The following is a 15,947-nucleotide window of genomic DNA, read 5'->3' as shown; positions in this document are numbered from 1 at the left end:
TTTCTAAGTGTTGAGGGGTCTTCCAGGTGTTTTCTTGGTGGACGACCTTCATGCCCACGGACAACCTTCTGACAATGGATGACCTTCTTATGTTGGACTAACCTTTCTAGCTCTAGACGACTTTTATGGACAAATTGGAGATAGTTCAATTTTTAGTTCACTATCAGTTGCCCCCTTGTCCAAGGGTTGTCTAGGGTACTGTAGTATTTAGTGTTGATTTTTGCCATGCATCATTGTTATAATGGTTGACTGTTACGCCACATGTTGTCATTTTCTCTAGTTAAATTTTATTGTTCCAGATTGTGCCACGTGTCATAATCTCATTGGTTGGCTGGTCAAGTTGATTTATTTTTTGAGGAGAATGCCATGTGTCAACTTTTGGTTGGTTCGTGTTGCTTTGTTGATTCACCTCTGGGCCTTATAAATATGCACATTCTCTCTCTTGCCTTTTTATTGTTCTGATAATTTCCTTTCTGCCATTTTGTCCAAGAGCTTCATCTAGTCCTCGTCTTCTAGTCTCGTCAGGTACTTCTTTTCCTTCATCCTTAGGTTTTCATCTTTGTTCATTCTTCTAACTATGTCTACATCTAGTAGTAGCCTAGAGAGAGAAATAGATGAGTATCAGGATGTGTCATCTAGGAGTGGTGGTGGTAGTTATGAGAGTAGTGTGGGTAGTACTAGTTATAGTTGTTATAGTAGTTATAGTAGTTCCTCAAACGAATATTATTTGTCTAGGGTCCCTGGTTTTCCTGGAATTTGATGGCTTCTGGGGCAGAGTCTAGCTCATCCAGAAGATCACCTAATCCTCCTCAAGGTGGAAAGGAGGAGGAAGAAGAAAATATAATTTATAGTTGTGCTCCTAAGGTTGCGTCTACTCTAGATGCACCTAAGTTAAAAACCCTTGTAGGTAGATATCAAATTCCTAGTGAGTTTAGGCCTCATCTACCTAAAAAGGGAGAATGGTGTTGTTCCCTTTCTTCTGGTTTTGGTGTATATACTTCTTACCTTCTCGTAGATCTTAGGTTTACCTTAAACTCTTTTTGTAGAGATCTCTTCCATAGATTGGGTATTGGACCAAACTAGCTCAACCCTAATAGATGGAGGACGATAGTTGCCATGTAAGTGCTATGGCATAAGGCATTGGAAAGGAACCGTCCAGTCACAGTGGACGAGTTCCTTTACCGCTATAGGCCCTCAGAAATAAAGCAATCTACTGGTTTTTACCAGCTCTTGTCTAGGGGCCCTCTGTTTAGTTTGATAAAGGGCAGTAATTCTTCTAACAAGCTTTGGAAGAAAGAATTCTTTCTTATTTCTGTAAATTGGGCTGGGGACCCAGTTAATGTAGATAGTGCTCCCTTCCCTCCTTTTACTAGCCTCCTAGGTCGTCTCTGTCTTAAGGGAATGTCTTTCTTTCTTTCTTTTATTTATTTTATCCAACTTTTTTACTCGTCTAACCTTTCTCTATATTGGTCCAGCTGTTACTCATCCACGCTTGGACAAATTTTATTTGGATCGTATTGACCAAGCACGTGCCTTCCCTGAGAGGTCCTTCCACAACTTAGTGACTTTCAGTCATCTGGCAGCTTGGGGGCTTGGTCCTGAGCCTAATACGGAGAACCTTGCACACGAGGAGACTACTCGCTAAAGTAAGTATCGTCCATCATTTTCTTTTACAAACTTTGTCTTTCTTCTCATACAGTTGGCCACCATGAAGGAAAGTAAAAGGAAAGGTGTTGTAAGTGGTACTAAGGGTGAACAGGAAGTATAGGTCTTGGACGATGTCACTTCTCTGGTGGTCCAGAAGCCTGGCGTCCAGACTGGAAAGAGCAAGGGTATATCTAACTCTGTGGACCTTGGTGACCTTCCTACTCGTCGATGTTCCAAGAAACAGAAGTCTGGCAAGACTCCTCCTCCCAAGGCTTCAAAGTTCCCTTCTACGACGGTACACCTGGATGCCTCAGTAGTGAACTTGGTACCCCAAACCAATCCATCCATCTAGACTACTCCACCCATCCAGCATGAGGACCTCCCTCTTGCAGTCAAAGCTTCTCACAGGGCCCATCCTTTAGAGAAAACCAAGCACCCTCCCAACTTGGTACTAGATGGGGGTTATGCTTTAAGGACGTCCAAAGGAATTGTCACTGACAATGAGGTAAAATTATGTTATAACATGTCAGTGAAGGACTTTGAGCATTCTGCCATCCATGACCTCTTCAAGGTATGTGGTTTTCATTATTTCCCTTTTATTTTCTAAAAGATTCGAGGAAAATTTCTAACTCTCCTTCGTTCATTCACAAGCCAAGTCCAAGTTTTACATTGCGTCCACCCAAGCTAAGAGGCTTTGCATTGAGACGAAGGAAGCCAAGGAGAAGAATAAGGAGTTTAGCAATTAGGTTTTTCTAAAGAAGGGGGAGGTGATCAGATTGACTAAGGATCTCAATCATTTATAAGGAATTGAGCAAAAACTAAAGAATGAAGTGGAGGAGCTCAAGGTAGACTCTATCGAGAAGGAAACTTGTATCACTCACCTCGAGGTTAAGGTTCAAGAGTTTACTTCGTCTATAGAGAAGGCTCAAAAGAAAGCTTTCATAGCCTTCATGAGGTTAGCTGAGTTCAAGACTCGTCTAGATCATCATTATGCTACTGGCTATGAAGACTTCTGTGCTGATGCTAAAGAGGCCTACCTTGAGATGGATTTTGAGTCCTTCATGTCCCCACTACTGCTAAGAGTTTCCTACTTCCGATGAGTTTCGAGGTCGTCAATGTGGTGGACGATGCTACAACTGAAATAGCTCAGGACGATGCCCCTAGTGGTTTATCCCAGTGATTTTATTTTTCTTTAGAAAAATTTATTATTTCAGTTTGTTGGAAATTCCTGTTGTTTTAGGCTTCACTTTGTTTTATCTTTTTTCTTTTTTTTTTTTTTAAAAATTCATTCAAGTACAATTCCTACATCCAAGTTTATGGACAAGCAACAAATACAATTGCCTTTATTGGCTTTATAAACTCAAGGGTTTTTGGACGATGGTCATCTACCTTTTAATTTTTATGAATGAATGTCTACTTTTATTTTCATTTCTTACTTGTTGTTGAACATGTTATATGCTGTGTGAATGAATTTTATTTACATTGTCCATATTATTTTTATGTGAATGAACATTTTATCTTGTCCTGACTATATGAATGAATTTTTATCTACATCGTCCATAAAATAAATTTTCCATGCTCAACACTTTTACCATTCTTTACTTTTCACAAGTATAACTCGTCAATGAATAGTATCTTTTTTGCTAGCTTTATTCTTCCATGTATTTGACTTGTAGCTGGCATTATCTTTTGCCCTTAGGTTGGACGATCCCATACTTATCTTTGGTCAAGACGTTTCCAGCATTTACTCATCCAAAGATTGAATTGTTTGCCTAGTTAAATTCATCCATGGACTTCGAAATATTCTTACGTGCACGTTTTTCCTCATCCATTAATTAGATGAACATACCCTAGGTTTTACCTCATCCAGTGTTTAGACGAATATACATTGGCTTATTTTTCTTTGCTTTATCCTTATTTTAAGGAAAGCTTATAGACGTTACATCCCTGCGTCTAGAGATTTTACTCGTCTTGGGCTTTTAGCCTTCTTGTGGATTAGTTTAAATGAAATCACAAAGAATTGGAAATTCATACAGCATCGTACACATTGGAAATACAAACTATATGTACATAACATAAACATCATCCACAAGCACGGCAAGCTAGTGCTATAGGGAATTTAGAAATACTTATGTACAAAAAGATAAACTAAGTACATGACTTCGTCCATCACAAATTCGTCCATAGATAGCACAGAAGTTAGAAACTAATGCACTTTTAGGGAATTAAGATATTTAAAAATAAGTAGTAATAGTAATAAACATAAGTAAATACGAGGGAAACAACACATAACTTCAACTTTTTCCACAATGCTCGTCCATGGTGATGCTTATCCAGACTAGCCCTTCATTGATAGTATCTTCTTAGATGCTTAACGTTCCAAGGGTGCTCTAACTTCCGTCCATCTAGGGCTTCCAGGTAGTATGATCCTTGCCTTTTGTAGTTGATAATCCTATAAGGTCCTTCCCAATTAGGCCCTAGCTTTCCATGAGCCAAGTTTCTAGTTGCCAATGAGACCCTTTTAAGGATGAGGTCCCCAATGTTAAAGCACCTAGGTTTCACCATCGAATCATACTGCCTAGCCATAAGACTTTTGTATCTTGTTGTTCTCTGCTCTACATCCATCTTTATCTCATTAAGAAGATCGAGGTTAAGAAAAATTTGTTCTACATTGTCCTCGTCTTGATACTTCATCACCTTGTGGTTGGCCATGTGTACTTCTGCAAGTATGATTGCTTCACTTCCATAGGCTAGTTTGAAAAGAGTTTCCCCTATGGGGGTCCTCACAGTCGTCCTGTAAGCCTATAGAACACCTGGTAGCTCATCTAGCCATACTCTCTTTGCCCCCTCAAGCTGAGTCTTGATGATTTTTAACAAGGATCGGTTTACTACTTCTGCTTGTCCATTTGCTTGTGGGTGGGAGGGTGAGGAATAATGATTCTTGATTCCAAGTTGCTCTAAAAAATCTTTGAAATGTGTGTTATCAAATTATTGTCCATTGTCAGAGACTAGAACCCTAGGCACCCCAAACCTACATACAATGCTCTTCCTGATGAAGTTTTTGACATTCTGTTGTGTAATATTTGCTAAGGGTTTAACTCCCACCCATTTCATGAAATAATCAATCCCTACTACTAAAAACTTCATCTACCTGGTTCCAATTGGAAAGGGGCCTAAAATATCCAATCCCCATTGCGCAAAAGGCCATAGGGCCATCATTAAGGTAAGGTACTTCAAGGGTTGTCTAGGGATGTTACTGAATTGCTAACATTGGTCGCACACCTTAACATAAGCCTTTGCATCTACTTGAATGGTTGGCCAATAGTAACTTGCATGGACTCCCTTGTGGACGAGTGCTCTAGCTCCTGAATGGTTGCCACATGCTCTCTCATGAAATTCTCTTAATACATAGTTTACGTCGTCTGGAGCTAAACACCTTATGTAAGGCTGAGAGAAACCTCTTTTGTATAGTACCTCGTCTATAAGGACGTATTTGGCTGATCTAATCCTTAGCTTTTTGGCCTCATCCCTTTCTTTTAGAAGCCTTCCATCTTTTAGGTAAGTGACTATTGGGGTCATCCAACTTTCTTCACCTTCTACCTGTTGTATCTCTAGAAGATCTATAATAGGCATGTATTGGACTTCATCAGATTCGTCCACTGATCCATATGCTGATGCTTCCTTCTCTAAGGCGTCTGCCTCCACGTTTTCTTCCCTTGGGACTTAAATGAAGCTAGCTTCTTTAAATTTCTTAACAAGGCATCTCATCTTATTAAGATATTTCTTCATATGTTCTTTTTTAGCTTCACACGTTCCATTCATTTGACCTATAACCAACTGAGAGTCTTCCTAGACGACTATTGATTCAGCCTCCAAAGACTTAGTCAATTCTAACCCTTTAAGAAGGGCTTTATACTCAACTTCATTGTTGGTTGTTTAATACTGCAGACGAACCTTATACTTTAATTTATCTCTCTCTAGAGATTGTAACACAACTCCTATTCCTCCTGCATATAGTGTAGACGACCCATCCATGTTTTAACTTTTTCCACTTCGTCTAAACCATCATGACTTGGAGTGAATTCTGCAATGAATTTTGCTAAAGCTTGAGCTTTTATTGCATTTCTTGGTTGGTACCTGATGTCAAACTCACTATGCTCAACGACCCATTGGATTAGTCATCCCGCAGCTTCTAACTTGTTCATCACCTTCTTAAGCAGATGATCTGTCATGATATTGATGACGTGAGCCTGGAAGTAATGCCTCATCTTCCTAGAAGCCGTTATTAATGCAAAAGCCAAATTTTTCATCATCAAATATTGTCCTTCTACTCCTCTTAGCGCTCGGCTTGTATAATACACAAGCTTCTGGACTTTCCCTTCTTCCCTAACCAATGTTGAACTTACCGCATATGGGGACACTGCTAAGTATAAATATAACTCTTCACCTTGTATGGATGGACTTAGCAGGGGAGCCATAGTAAGATAGACTTTAAGATCCTGGAAGGCCTTTCGGCATTCGTCCGTTCATTCAAATGCCTTCTTGAGAACTTTGAAAAAAGGTAAACACTTATTTATAGCCTTTGAAACAAACTTATCTAGAGCTGCAACTCATCTAGCGAAGGACTGGACTTCCTTAACATTCTTTGGAAGTTCCATGTTCAGTATGGCTTTGATCTTATCTGGATTTGCTTCAACTCCTTTTTGTGAAACCATGAATCCTAGAAACTTCCCTAACGAAACCCCGAAAGCACACTTACTTGGATTTAGCTTTATATTGTATCGTCTAAGTGTATCAAAGGTCTCTTGTAGGTTGTCTAGATGTTTCCTCTCGTCCAAGCTCTTCATCAGCATATTGTCCACATAAGCTTCTACATTCCGTCCTGTTTGTGGATGAAACATGTGATTGACTAACCTCTGATAAGTTGCCCTACATTCTTCAAACCAAAGGGAATTACCTTATAACAAAATAAACATTGACAGGTAATGAATGATGTCTTCTCTTGATCTAGCTCGTCCATCTTTATCTTATTATACCTTGAGAAGGCATCCTCTTGCTTAGCAGTTGATGACCTACTATTCAACCTACTAACTAATCAATACATGGCAATGGATAACTATCCTTAGGGTAGGCTTTGTTCAAATCAGTGAAGTCTACACACATCCTCCACTTGCCATTTGCCTTCTTAACCATCACCACATTAGCTAACCAATCCGGGTAATAGACTTCCCGAATAAGTTTTGCTACGGTTAACTTTTGGACTTCTTCCTTAATAGCATTGTCTCGCTCAGGAACGATGACCCTTTTCTTCTGACGAACAAGCTTGGAAGACGGGTGCACATTTAATCAATGAGTAATAACACTTAGGTCAATTCTTGGCATGTCTTCATGATTCCATGCAAAAATGTTGATTCTCTTCCTTAAGAACTGGATGACGTCTTGCTTTATCTTTTCCTCCATACTTGTTCCAATTCTAGTAAATTTCTCGGGGTTACTCTCTTCTAAAGGGATATCTTCCAATACTTCGGGAGGCTCTACAACAACACTTCTTTCCTCTATGCTCATCGTCTGCACATGCTTAACCATAGCCAACATGGCTAGGTAGCACTCTCTAATGGCCAACTGATCTCCTTAGACTTGCCCTATCCCATACTCCATTGGGAATTTGACTGATAGGTGATAGGTAGATGTTCCTACCTTCCAACTGTTTAAAGTTGGTCTTCCAATAATGGCGTTATAAGAAGACGAACAGTCCACCACGAGGAAATTTACTTCCTTGGTTATCTGTTGTGGATATGCTCCCACCACTACAGGTAGTGTAATAATGCCCATAGGTTGCACTTTCATTCCTCCAAATCATACCAAGGGTGAATTTACTGGATGAATTTGATCTCGTCCAAGCTTCATTTGTTGGAAGGCTGGGTAATATAAGATGTCTACCGAACTCCTATTGTCTACCAACACCCTTCTAGTCGTATAATCAACAATGAGCAAAGTAATGACAATCGCATCATCATGTAGGTGATGGACCTTCCAGCATCCTCGTCTGTGAACGTAATGGCTTGCTCGTCTGTCCCCTTTGTCCTTGGTGGTCGTCCAAAGAGTTGGACGTTCTGTACCACCTTCAGGTATGTCTTCCTTTACTTGGAAGATTGCCCTGTTGAAGTTCCTCTTATAATAACCCTTATTTCTCCAAGTGGGGGTTATGATGACTCTTCTACCTTTCCTTTCCACTTTTTATCTTTATGATCTCTTCCAATGAAATGTCTCAACTTTCCTTGTCTAATAAGGCTCTCTATTTACTGCTTCAAGTCATAACACTCATCTGTATCATACCCATGATCTTCGTGAAAGTAGCAATATTTATTCTTATTGCACTTGTTAGGATTTCCCTTCATCTTCTCTAGCCATTTCAAGGATGGGTCATCCTTGATCTATATAAACACTTGATCAAGTGGAACATTCACGCGCATGTAGTGCTGACTCTTTCCTGAAGATGAATTTGCCTTTTTGTTATCTTTATCCTTCTTCTCTCCTATCCGTTTGGATGAGAGCCTTGTTCAGGATGACGTGGGAGGTCTGCTTCCATTCACTCTGCTCTCTTCCTCTTCTTGGCAATGATTGCATCTTCTGCATTCATGAAGCTTTGGGCTGAATGGACGGGTTCAGCTATGGTCTATGGCTCTTGATCATAGAGTTTATGAATGAACAAATCGGAACTAATTCCATTGTGGAAGGCTACCAATAACAACTTGTCATCCATCTCGTCTACCATCAAGGCTTCCCTATTAAAGCGAGTGATAAAGGACAACAGCTCTCATTTTCTCCTTGCTCTATAGTTAGCAGGCTGGACGAGGAGCGTTTATGCCTTTATCCTCCGATAAAGTTGTTGATGAACAACTTACTCAACTTTTCAAAAGAACCAACAGTGTTCAGAGGTATCTTGCTAAACTACACTCATGCTGGCCCTTTAAGGGTGGTTGGGAGGGTGGTTGGGAAAGCCCTACACATTATCTCATCTGGAACTCCTTGAAGGTTGCTATGTGATCGCACAAATCGCGTGTTCCATCGTATGAATCCAAGGAAGGCATCTTGAACTTGAAAGGCAAGGGATGACTATTGATGGAAGCTATGAAAGAGGAATCAGTTCGATGAACTAAATCATCTACATGATATTCTCCCTCATCTCGTTCATGTCTTTCTTCATTTGAGTGGTTATCGCGCTTAACATTTTCTCCTTCTCTAACTTCTTGACTTTGAGCTTGTCCTTCCACGTATTGTTCATGACGTTGCTTCCTTTGGTTAATCTCCCAAGTCAACTCTTGATTCTGATGGGTTAACTCCGCCATGGTGGCAACCATGGACTGTATTTGTTGGACGAAAGGCGGTTACATGATAGGTGCTGACTAGTAAGCGCGGTTGGGATGGCTGGAAGCATTCCCACTCTCCTGGTGGCCTAGACTAGTGGCCATTGACCTTGTCCGGACCATACAGCCTTTTTTCTGAGAAAGATAAATTGCGAAATACAAATTTAATTGTTCCCAAAAATGGTGCCAACTGCTGATGCAAAGAAAATTAGTAGACTAAATGCTTCGGGCTTCAATGGGCTAGTGATCGCTTGGAAGGCCTGAAAAGAAACAAAACACAAGATCAAAGGTGACCGGAGTGAACCGGCCAAGAACCCTCTGATGCTTGAGTTAGTTTTTCTATCTAGAACTGAAGAATCCCAACTTTAGGAGTAGTGGAAACTTACCTTAATTTGATGTGAATGAGTCCTTATATAGTGAGCTTTGGAGTGGTTACTTGTTTAGTAACTTCCTCAACGTGTGTAGAAGTTAGAAGGTTTAGACTTAACTTCCACAACTGCTATAGAAGTTAGAATGTTCGATCTTATCTTCTACAACTGCTATTGGAAGTTAAGTACTTAGTGGGAAGTTATAGCAATGAACAAGAATTTGCTCATACTTCAAAAATAGTAGAACATGGTCCGAATTACAAGCTTTTGTACATAAGTCCATTTCTGATATTTTTCTAAGTGTTGAGGGGTCTTCCAGTTGTTTTCTTTGTGGACGGCCTTCATGCCCACGGACGACCTTCTGATGATGGACAACATTCTTATGTTGGACTAACCTTTCTAGCTCTGGACGACTCTTATGGACAAATTGGAGATAGTTCAATTTTTAGTTCACTATCAATTGTAAAAAGAAAAAGAAAACAGCAGAAATAGGTCATGTGTCAATAGACCATCTTTTCCCTCCCTCTTTATCAAACCCACTCCTTGGAATCTCAAAAGCAGTAATAAGTAGCCATTTAGGTCCTGTGAAAGGCCGGAAAATTAGGGCCCCTCCAAAAAGAGATTTGGGTGCTTTAAGGCACCTCTCTTTTTGGGTAAGTGGTGTGGACTTGACACTTATTTTTTATACAAAAAAATAAGAAAAAATACATATAATTACATGTTCAAAATACTTTGAATGTCATTGATTGAATAAAGAAAAATACAATTTTGGTAAATTAACCTTACAAGGCTTTGGGTCCTAGTTACAATCTATGCAAAAGAATACAAAGTTTTGGTCCTAGTTACAATCTACCAAAATTAAAAGACAAAACACTAGTCTACCTATCCAATAATCCTAAGTTCGAGGGCTAGGTTACAAAATGGGAAGATGTTAGGCACTCATTTCGCCTAGATAGAGTCTGGTCTTCTAGACTCTAATGACCAATATACCATTTTTGAATGATGTTGAATGATATTTTATAATGCACATGACAAACACTTGACAAAAATTAACTTAAATAAATTTGCCTTACGAATGTGTCCTCCTTTTAAAGAAAATTCTGATCTGTCTTGGAAATTAAAATAATAAGATTTGGTTTGTAAAATAAAATCAGGTTTGTTTTTGTAAAGTGTAAAAAGAAAGATTTTATCAAGAAAAATAAAATCTGTTTTGTGTTAAGTTAGAAAAATTTTGGTTTGTTAAAAAAAAAAAAAAACAGATTTTTTTTTTTTGTAAAGTTAAAAAAAAAAAATGATTTTGTTAAAAAGAATTTAAGTTAGAAAAATTTTGGTTTGTTAAAAAAAAAAAAAAACAGATTTTTTTTTTTTGTAAAGTTAAAAAAAAAAAATGATTTTGTTAAAAAGAATCAAGTCTATTTTTTATTAAAAGAATGAAAATAAATAAAAAACATGAGATTTTGAAAAGAACCGGATCTGTTTTGTGTAAAGTAAAAAAAAAAAATGATTTTATTTGTAAAAAATCAGATCTATTGTTGGACGCAAATAATTATTAAAAAAAAAAAAACATTTGAAAGATGATACACATTCATGAGACAAATTTATTATGCATTCATCACATGTTAAAAGAAACTTTAACCTAACTTTCAATCACTTCTTTTGAATCTCAAAATCTGCAATTTTATAACAAAGAAAACTTTTTAAAAAAAATTAGATATGTATTTAATGAAAATATAGATTAGTTTTGAGTTTTAGAAAAAAAATTAGATCTATATTTAACGAAAATAAAGATCAGTTTTGAGTTTTTAAAAAAAAAAGGTTTTGATAGTCATTACAAATTTTGAAGTCAAAGAGAAAGAATTGAAATAAACAATCATCTAAAGTATCTAAGCATGGCAATTATATATTAAGAACGAGACATAATAAAACATACTAAGCGTAGTCATGAAGGAATATTCCTAGGTTATTCCGCAAATAGCCGAGCTTATAGAGTATACAACAAGCGTACTAAGACAGTGATGGAGTCAATCAATATGGTCATAGACGACACCATATCAGAAAAGCAAATTGAGGATGATGGAAAGGGACTCAAACTCAAAAAGAATGAGGATGATGATGATATGTCTCTAAGTGATGATGCTGAGAAAGAAACACCCGTAAAGGAGTCCACACCTCTTATATCGAGAAGAAAGACTAGATCAACACAAGAAGTCTTAAGTCCACTCACACCTCCAAAAGTTCAAACCCCAATTTCTCGTGATGAGGAACTCTCAACTTCCAAGAAACCTTCATCAAGAGTGACTCTCAATCACCCATCTAGTAATATTATTGGGGATGTAAATAAGGGACTTCGTTTGAGAAAAGGACCAAAGTATAATGCTAACCATGTGACATACCACTGTTATCTTGCTCAATTTGAACCCAAAAAGGTAGAAAAAGCACTGAAAGATGAGAATTGGGTAGAGTCTATGCACTAGGAGCTACATCAATTTGTTAAAAATGATGTATGGGAATTGGTTCCAAGGCCTGAGGACACACATATGATCGGCACCAAGTGGATATTTAAGAATAAAATAGATGAAGATGGTGAAGTTGTTCGAAATAAGTCTAGATTGATAGTTCAGGGGTATACTCAAGTAGAAGGCATAGATTTTAATGAATCGTTTGCACCGGTAGCAAGACTAGAGTCCATTCGAATTCTCTTATCCATAGCATGCATCATGGATTTCAAGTTATACCAAATAGATGTGAAGAGTGCCTTCTTGAATGGTTTTCTAAATGAAGAAGTCTTTGTTGAGCAACCAAAGGGGTTTGAAGACCCTCACTTTCTGGGTCATGTGCTAAGATTGAAGAAAGCTTTGTATGGTTTGAAGCAAGCACCAAGAACATGGTATGATCATCTCACCACTTACCGATTGGATCATGGGTTCAAAAGAGGTCAAGTAGATCGAACATTGTTTGTTAAAAGGGATAAGAAATCCCTACTTGTCGCTCAAGTGTGCGTGGATGATATTGTTTTTGGATCTACAATTGATCAACTAGCTCATGAGTTTTCAGAAGAAATGAAAAGGGGATTTGAAATAAGCATGGTGGGAGAGTTGAACTACTTTTTAGGGCTTCAAGTGAAACAACGGAAAAATGGAATATTTATTTCTCAAGAGAAGTATGCCAAAAATCTTGTCAAAAGATTTGGCCTGGACTCTAAGAAACATACTTCTACTCCCATGAGTTCCTCTGCAAAACTAAGCATAGATGCAGCCGGTGTTGACGTCGATCCAACACTTTATCGAAGTATGATTGGCAGTCTTCTCTATCTCACAACAAGTAGGCCGGATATTGCATTCAGTGTCGGGGTATGTGCACGGTTCCAAGCTGCTCCTAAAGAATCCCACTTGACAGCAGTAAAGCAAATCATTCGTTATGTCAATGGCACATTTGACTATGGGATCTGGTATACAAAAGATTCGAATGAGTGTTTGGCGGGATATTCAGATGCTGACTGGGCAGGGTGCATTGATGATAGGAAAAACACTTCTGGTGGGTGTTTCTATCTTGGAAATAACTTGGTGTCTTGGATGAGCAAAAAGCAAAACTCAATATCGCTTTTAATGGCTGAAGCTAAATACATTGCAGTGGGGAGTTGTTGTGCACAATTGTTATGGATGAGGAAGCTACTGCATGACTATGGAATTTCTCAAGACACTATGTGTGTGTTCTATGATAACACGAGTGCCATAAACTTGTCAAAGAATCCAGTTCAGCACTCCAAATCGAAGCATATCAAGATCCAGTAACACTTCATTCGGGACTTGGTAGAGGACAAGACAGTATGTTCAAAGTTCATCAATACTGACAATCAAAAGGCAGACATATTTACCAAACCTCTTGATGGCCCGAGATTTGAATCATTGCATAAGACAATTGGTGTCGATATCATTTCTTGAACTCAATCCTCCATGAAATCTCATTGTGTTCTTGTTTGCATTGTGTTTCTTACTTCTGTCATCATTGTTTTTATGTCATTTTTCATTGTTGTTTTTTATCAATATTTTACTGCTTTTGTGTCAAAATTCCAAAAACACATAAATAGTAGAAAATCCAAAAAGTTTGATCAACTTTGTTGTGTTTTGTCTCAAAGCATGTTTTGCCTTGTACCTTCGTACTCATGGCTTTGTGCATTTAACGAGCTTAGCTTGTCTTTCATGCACTCATATCATTGTGGAAGAAATTCTGAAATCTATGTGACTGTTGTAAATAGATCTTCAACTTTGTCATGAATGATTAGTGAATGGTTTTGTTGATCTTGAGACATGCATAAACTTGTGCCTATATATCTTCTCACTTTTATTTTATTGCTTTGCTTAAAGAGCTTACCAAATGTAAATCTCCAAATGAAAAGAGATAAGGAGCTACAAAAACATACTAGTATTTTACTAGAAAAAAGGGAAAGTGACCAAAATAAAATGTTTGATGCCTAAAAAGCCAAAGGCTAACTCATCAATTTGAAATATTAAAAATTTCAGGCATCTATCTCACAATGAGATATGTTTATCGAATGATATGTTGAAAATGGAGCCAAATGAAAAGCTTCAAAGAAATGTACTCAAGTTTTTGTGGGAGGTGATATATGTACATGTAAGTCCTATAATAAACTGGCTGCGAAGAATACTATAAGGAGAGCATGGGGTTTGAATGAATCAATGCAAATCCTTGAAGTAGGGACGAATCTCTTCCAGTTCAAATTTCAATCCGAGTTTGATTTGGATCGGATTTTGAGAGGAGGCCCCTGGACATTTGATAATCAATTATTATTATTGAAACGGTGGAATAGAGGCATGACTGTGGGAAATATACGACTGGAGGCTGCATCACTTTGGGTCCAAATATGGGGGGCACCGTTTGATATGGTTTCCTCTCAAGTTGCGAAGGAAGTTGGGAGTCGATTGGGTGAGGTAGAGGAGGTGGAATGGAAGAAAAAAAAGGATGATCTCATCATGTTTATGCGAGTTCGAGTGGCCCTACCAATCTCAAAACCTATTCGAAGGGGTGGCTATATAGCTGGTTCAGATGGTGTGAAGTCATGGATCTCTTTTAAGTATGAGCGACTGCCCATTTTTTGCCACTACTGTGGAATACTAGGCCATGATCTGAAGCACTGTGCTGCCCATTATGCTGTGGAGAAAAATGGAGGTCGAATAGAATACCAATATGGTGATTTTCTAAGGGTAGTGGGGGGTCGTCCAAGAGCTTCAGGTAGTAGAGAAGCAGGTCAAAGTTCTGTCTCTGAGGAAGGAACGGGCTGTGAGGCAGAGAAGAGGGCTGTCCAGGTGGAGCAAGGAGGGTCGGTGGGGACGATGGCGGGGCATGTATTCAGTCATGAAAACCCTAGGGTAACGGATAAGGATAGTGCCGTGATTCAGGGAAAAGGAATAGATATTGTGCACGTTGACAGCTCAGAAATAAATGCCCATGCACACACAACAGATACAAATTCTGCACTAAAGGAAACCGTCCCTAAATTTCAGCAGGATGATCATCTAGTCACGAATTTCTCTGAAGTTGAGGAAACGAGTGTGATTAATAATAAAACAGGTGGAGATCAAGTGAAGTCTATTTCATTAGAAAACCAGAATTTCAACGTTGGAAGTTTTTCTTCAACCCCGGTTCAGATTGGGCCTAGCCAACTAAAGCCCAAAAGTACATGGACCCGTATAAACAGAATGGATTTTGGCTTAGGTGGTTTCACCAACTCAATTACACTACCTGGCCTAGGCAAAAGAGATGTACGTGAAATACAGGGGATGCAGTTTGAAGAGCAGAAGCTGAAGAAAGGTAGACTGAGCACTAAGGAGGATATCAACAATGATGGATCGGCGGGGGTGGAGAGCCACCCTTGCCGAGAGCAATGAGGCTGTTAAGCTGGAACTACCAAGGGCTTAGGAACCCTTAGACAGGTCGAAGCCTTCGCAAGATTGTGAGGGAACAAGTTCCCATGGTATGTTTTCTTATGGAGACAAGACTTGATAAAGACAGGTTTGATAATTTGTATGGAAACTTACCGTTTCAAAATAAAATCATAGTTAAAAATCCGGAGTCTGGAGGAGGGTTAGCCTTTTTATGGAAGAACGAAGTTAGTTTGGAGGTAATTAATTTCACTATTAACCATGTTTTGGCAAAAGTCACGGAAGAAGATGGGTTTGTGTGGTATTTAACAGGTTTCTATGGGTGGCCAGAAGCGCAGCAAAAAGAAAATTCTTGGAGATTGTTGAAGCATTTACAATCCTTTGTAGTGGGACCATGGGTGGTAATTGGAGACTTTAACGCTTTTTTACAAGCTTCAGAAAAGAAAAGTGCCAAGCAGCCACAGTTTTCTCAGATTGAAGCCTTTAGGGAGGCATTGAATTCTTGTCAACTTCAAGACCTAGGATACATAGGGTATCCTTACACCTGGAGTAATAAGAGACCCAGTGAAGCAAATACCAAGATACGACTTGATAGAGGGGTTGCAAATAAGGAATGGATAGATAGATTTCAATTAAGTAAAATTGTACATCTGTCAACTCATGCT

The 15,947-nt window shown here is 38.6% G+C and overlaps 1 protein-coding gene across 1 annotated transcript; it reads left to right on the top strand.

Annotated features, from left to right (window-relative positions):
• The first annotated feature begins 11,397 nt into the window (after positions 1-11,397).
• Positions 11,398-11,856, top strand: LOC136070778 (uncharacterized). The gene has a single exon (XM_065781200.1). It carries the CDS (start codon positions 11,398-11,400, stop codon positions 11,854-11,856), a length of 459 nt encoding a protein of 152 aa, XP_065637272.1.
• The last annotated feature ends 4,091 nt before the right edge of the window (positions 11,857-15,947 follow it).

The sequence above is a fragment of the Quercus suber genome, unplaced genomic scaffold (genome assembly GCF_002906115.3).
Source record: "Quercus suber isolate HL8 unplaced genomic scaffold, Cork oak 2.0 scaffold_259, whole genome shotgun sequence".
NCBI classification, from domain to species: domain Eukaryota; kingdom Viridiplantae; phylum Streptophyta; class Magnoliopsida; order Fagales; family Fagaceae; genus Quercus; species Quercus suber.
The sequence above is the reverse complement of the archived record's forward strand: the minus strand, read 5'-3'. Positions and strand labels throughout refer to the sequence as shown.

Coding starts and splice junctions, on each gene's coding strand:
- LOC136070778 (XM_065781200.1), top strand. CDS start 11,398: ATGGAGTCAATCAATATGGTCATAGACGACACCATATCAGAAAAGCAA.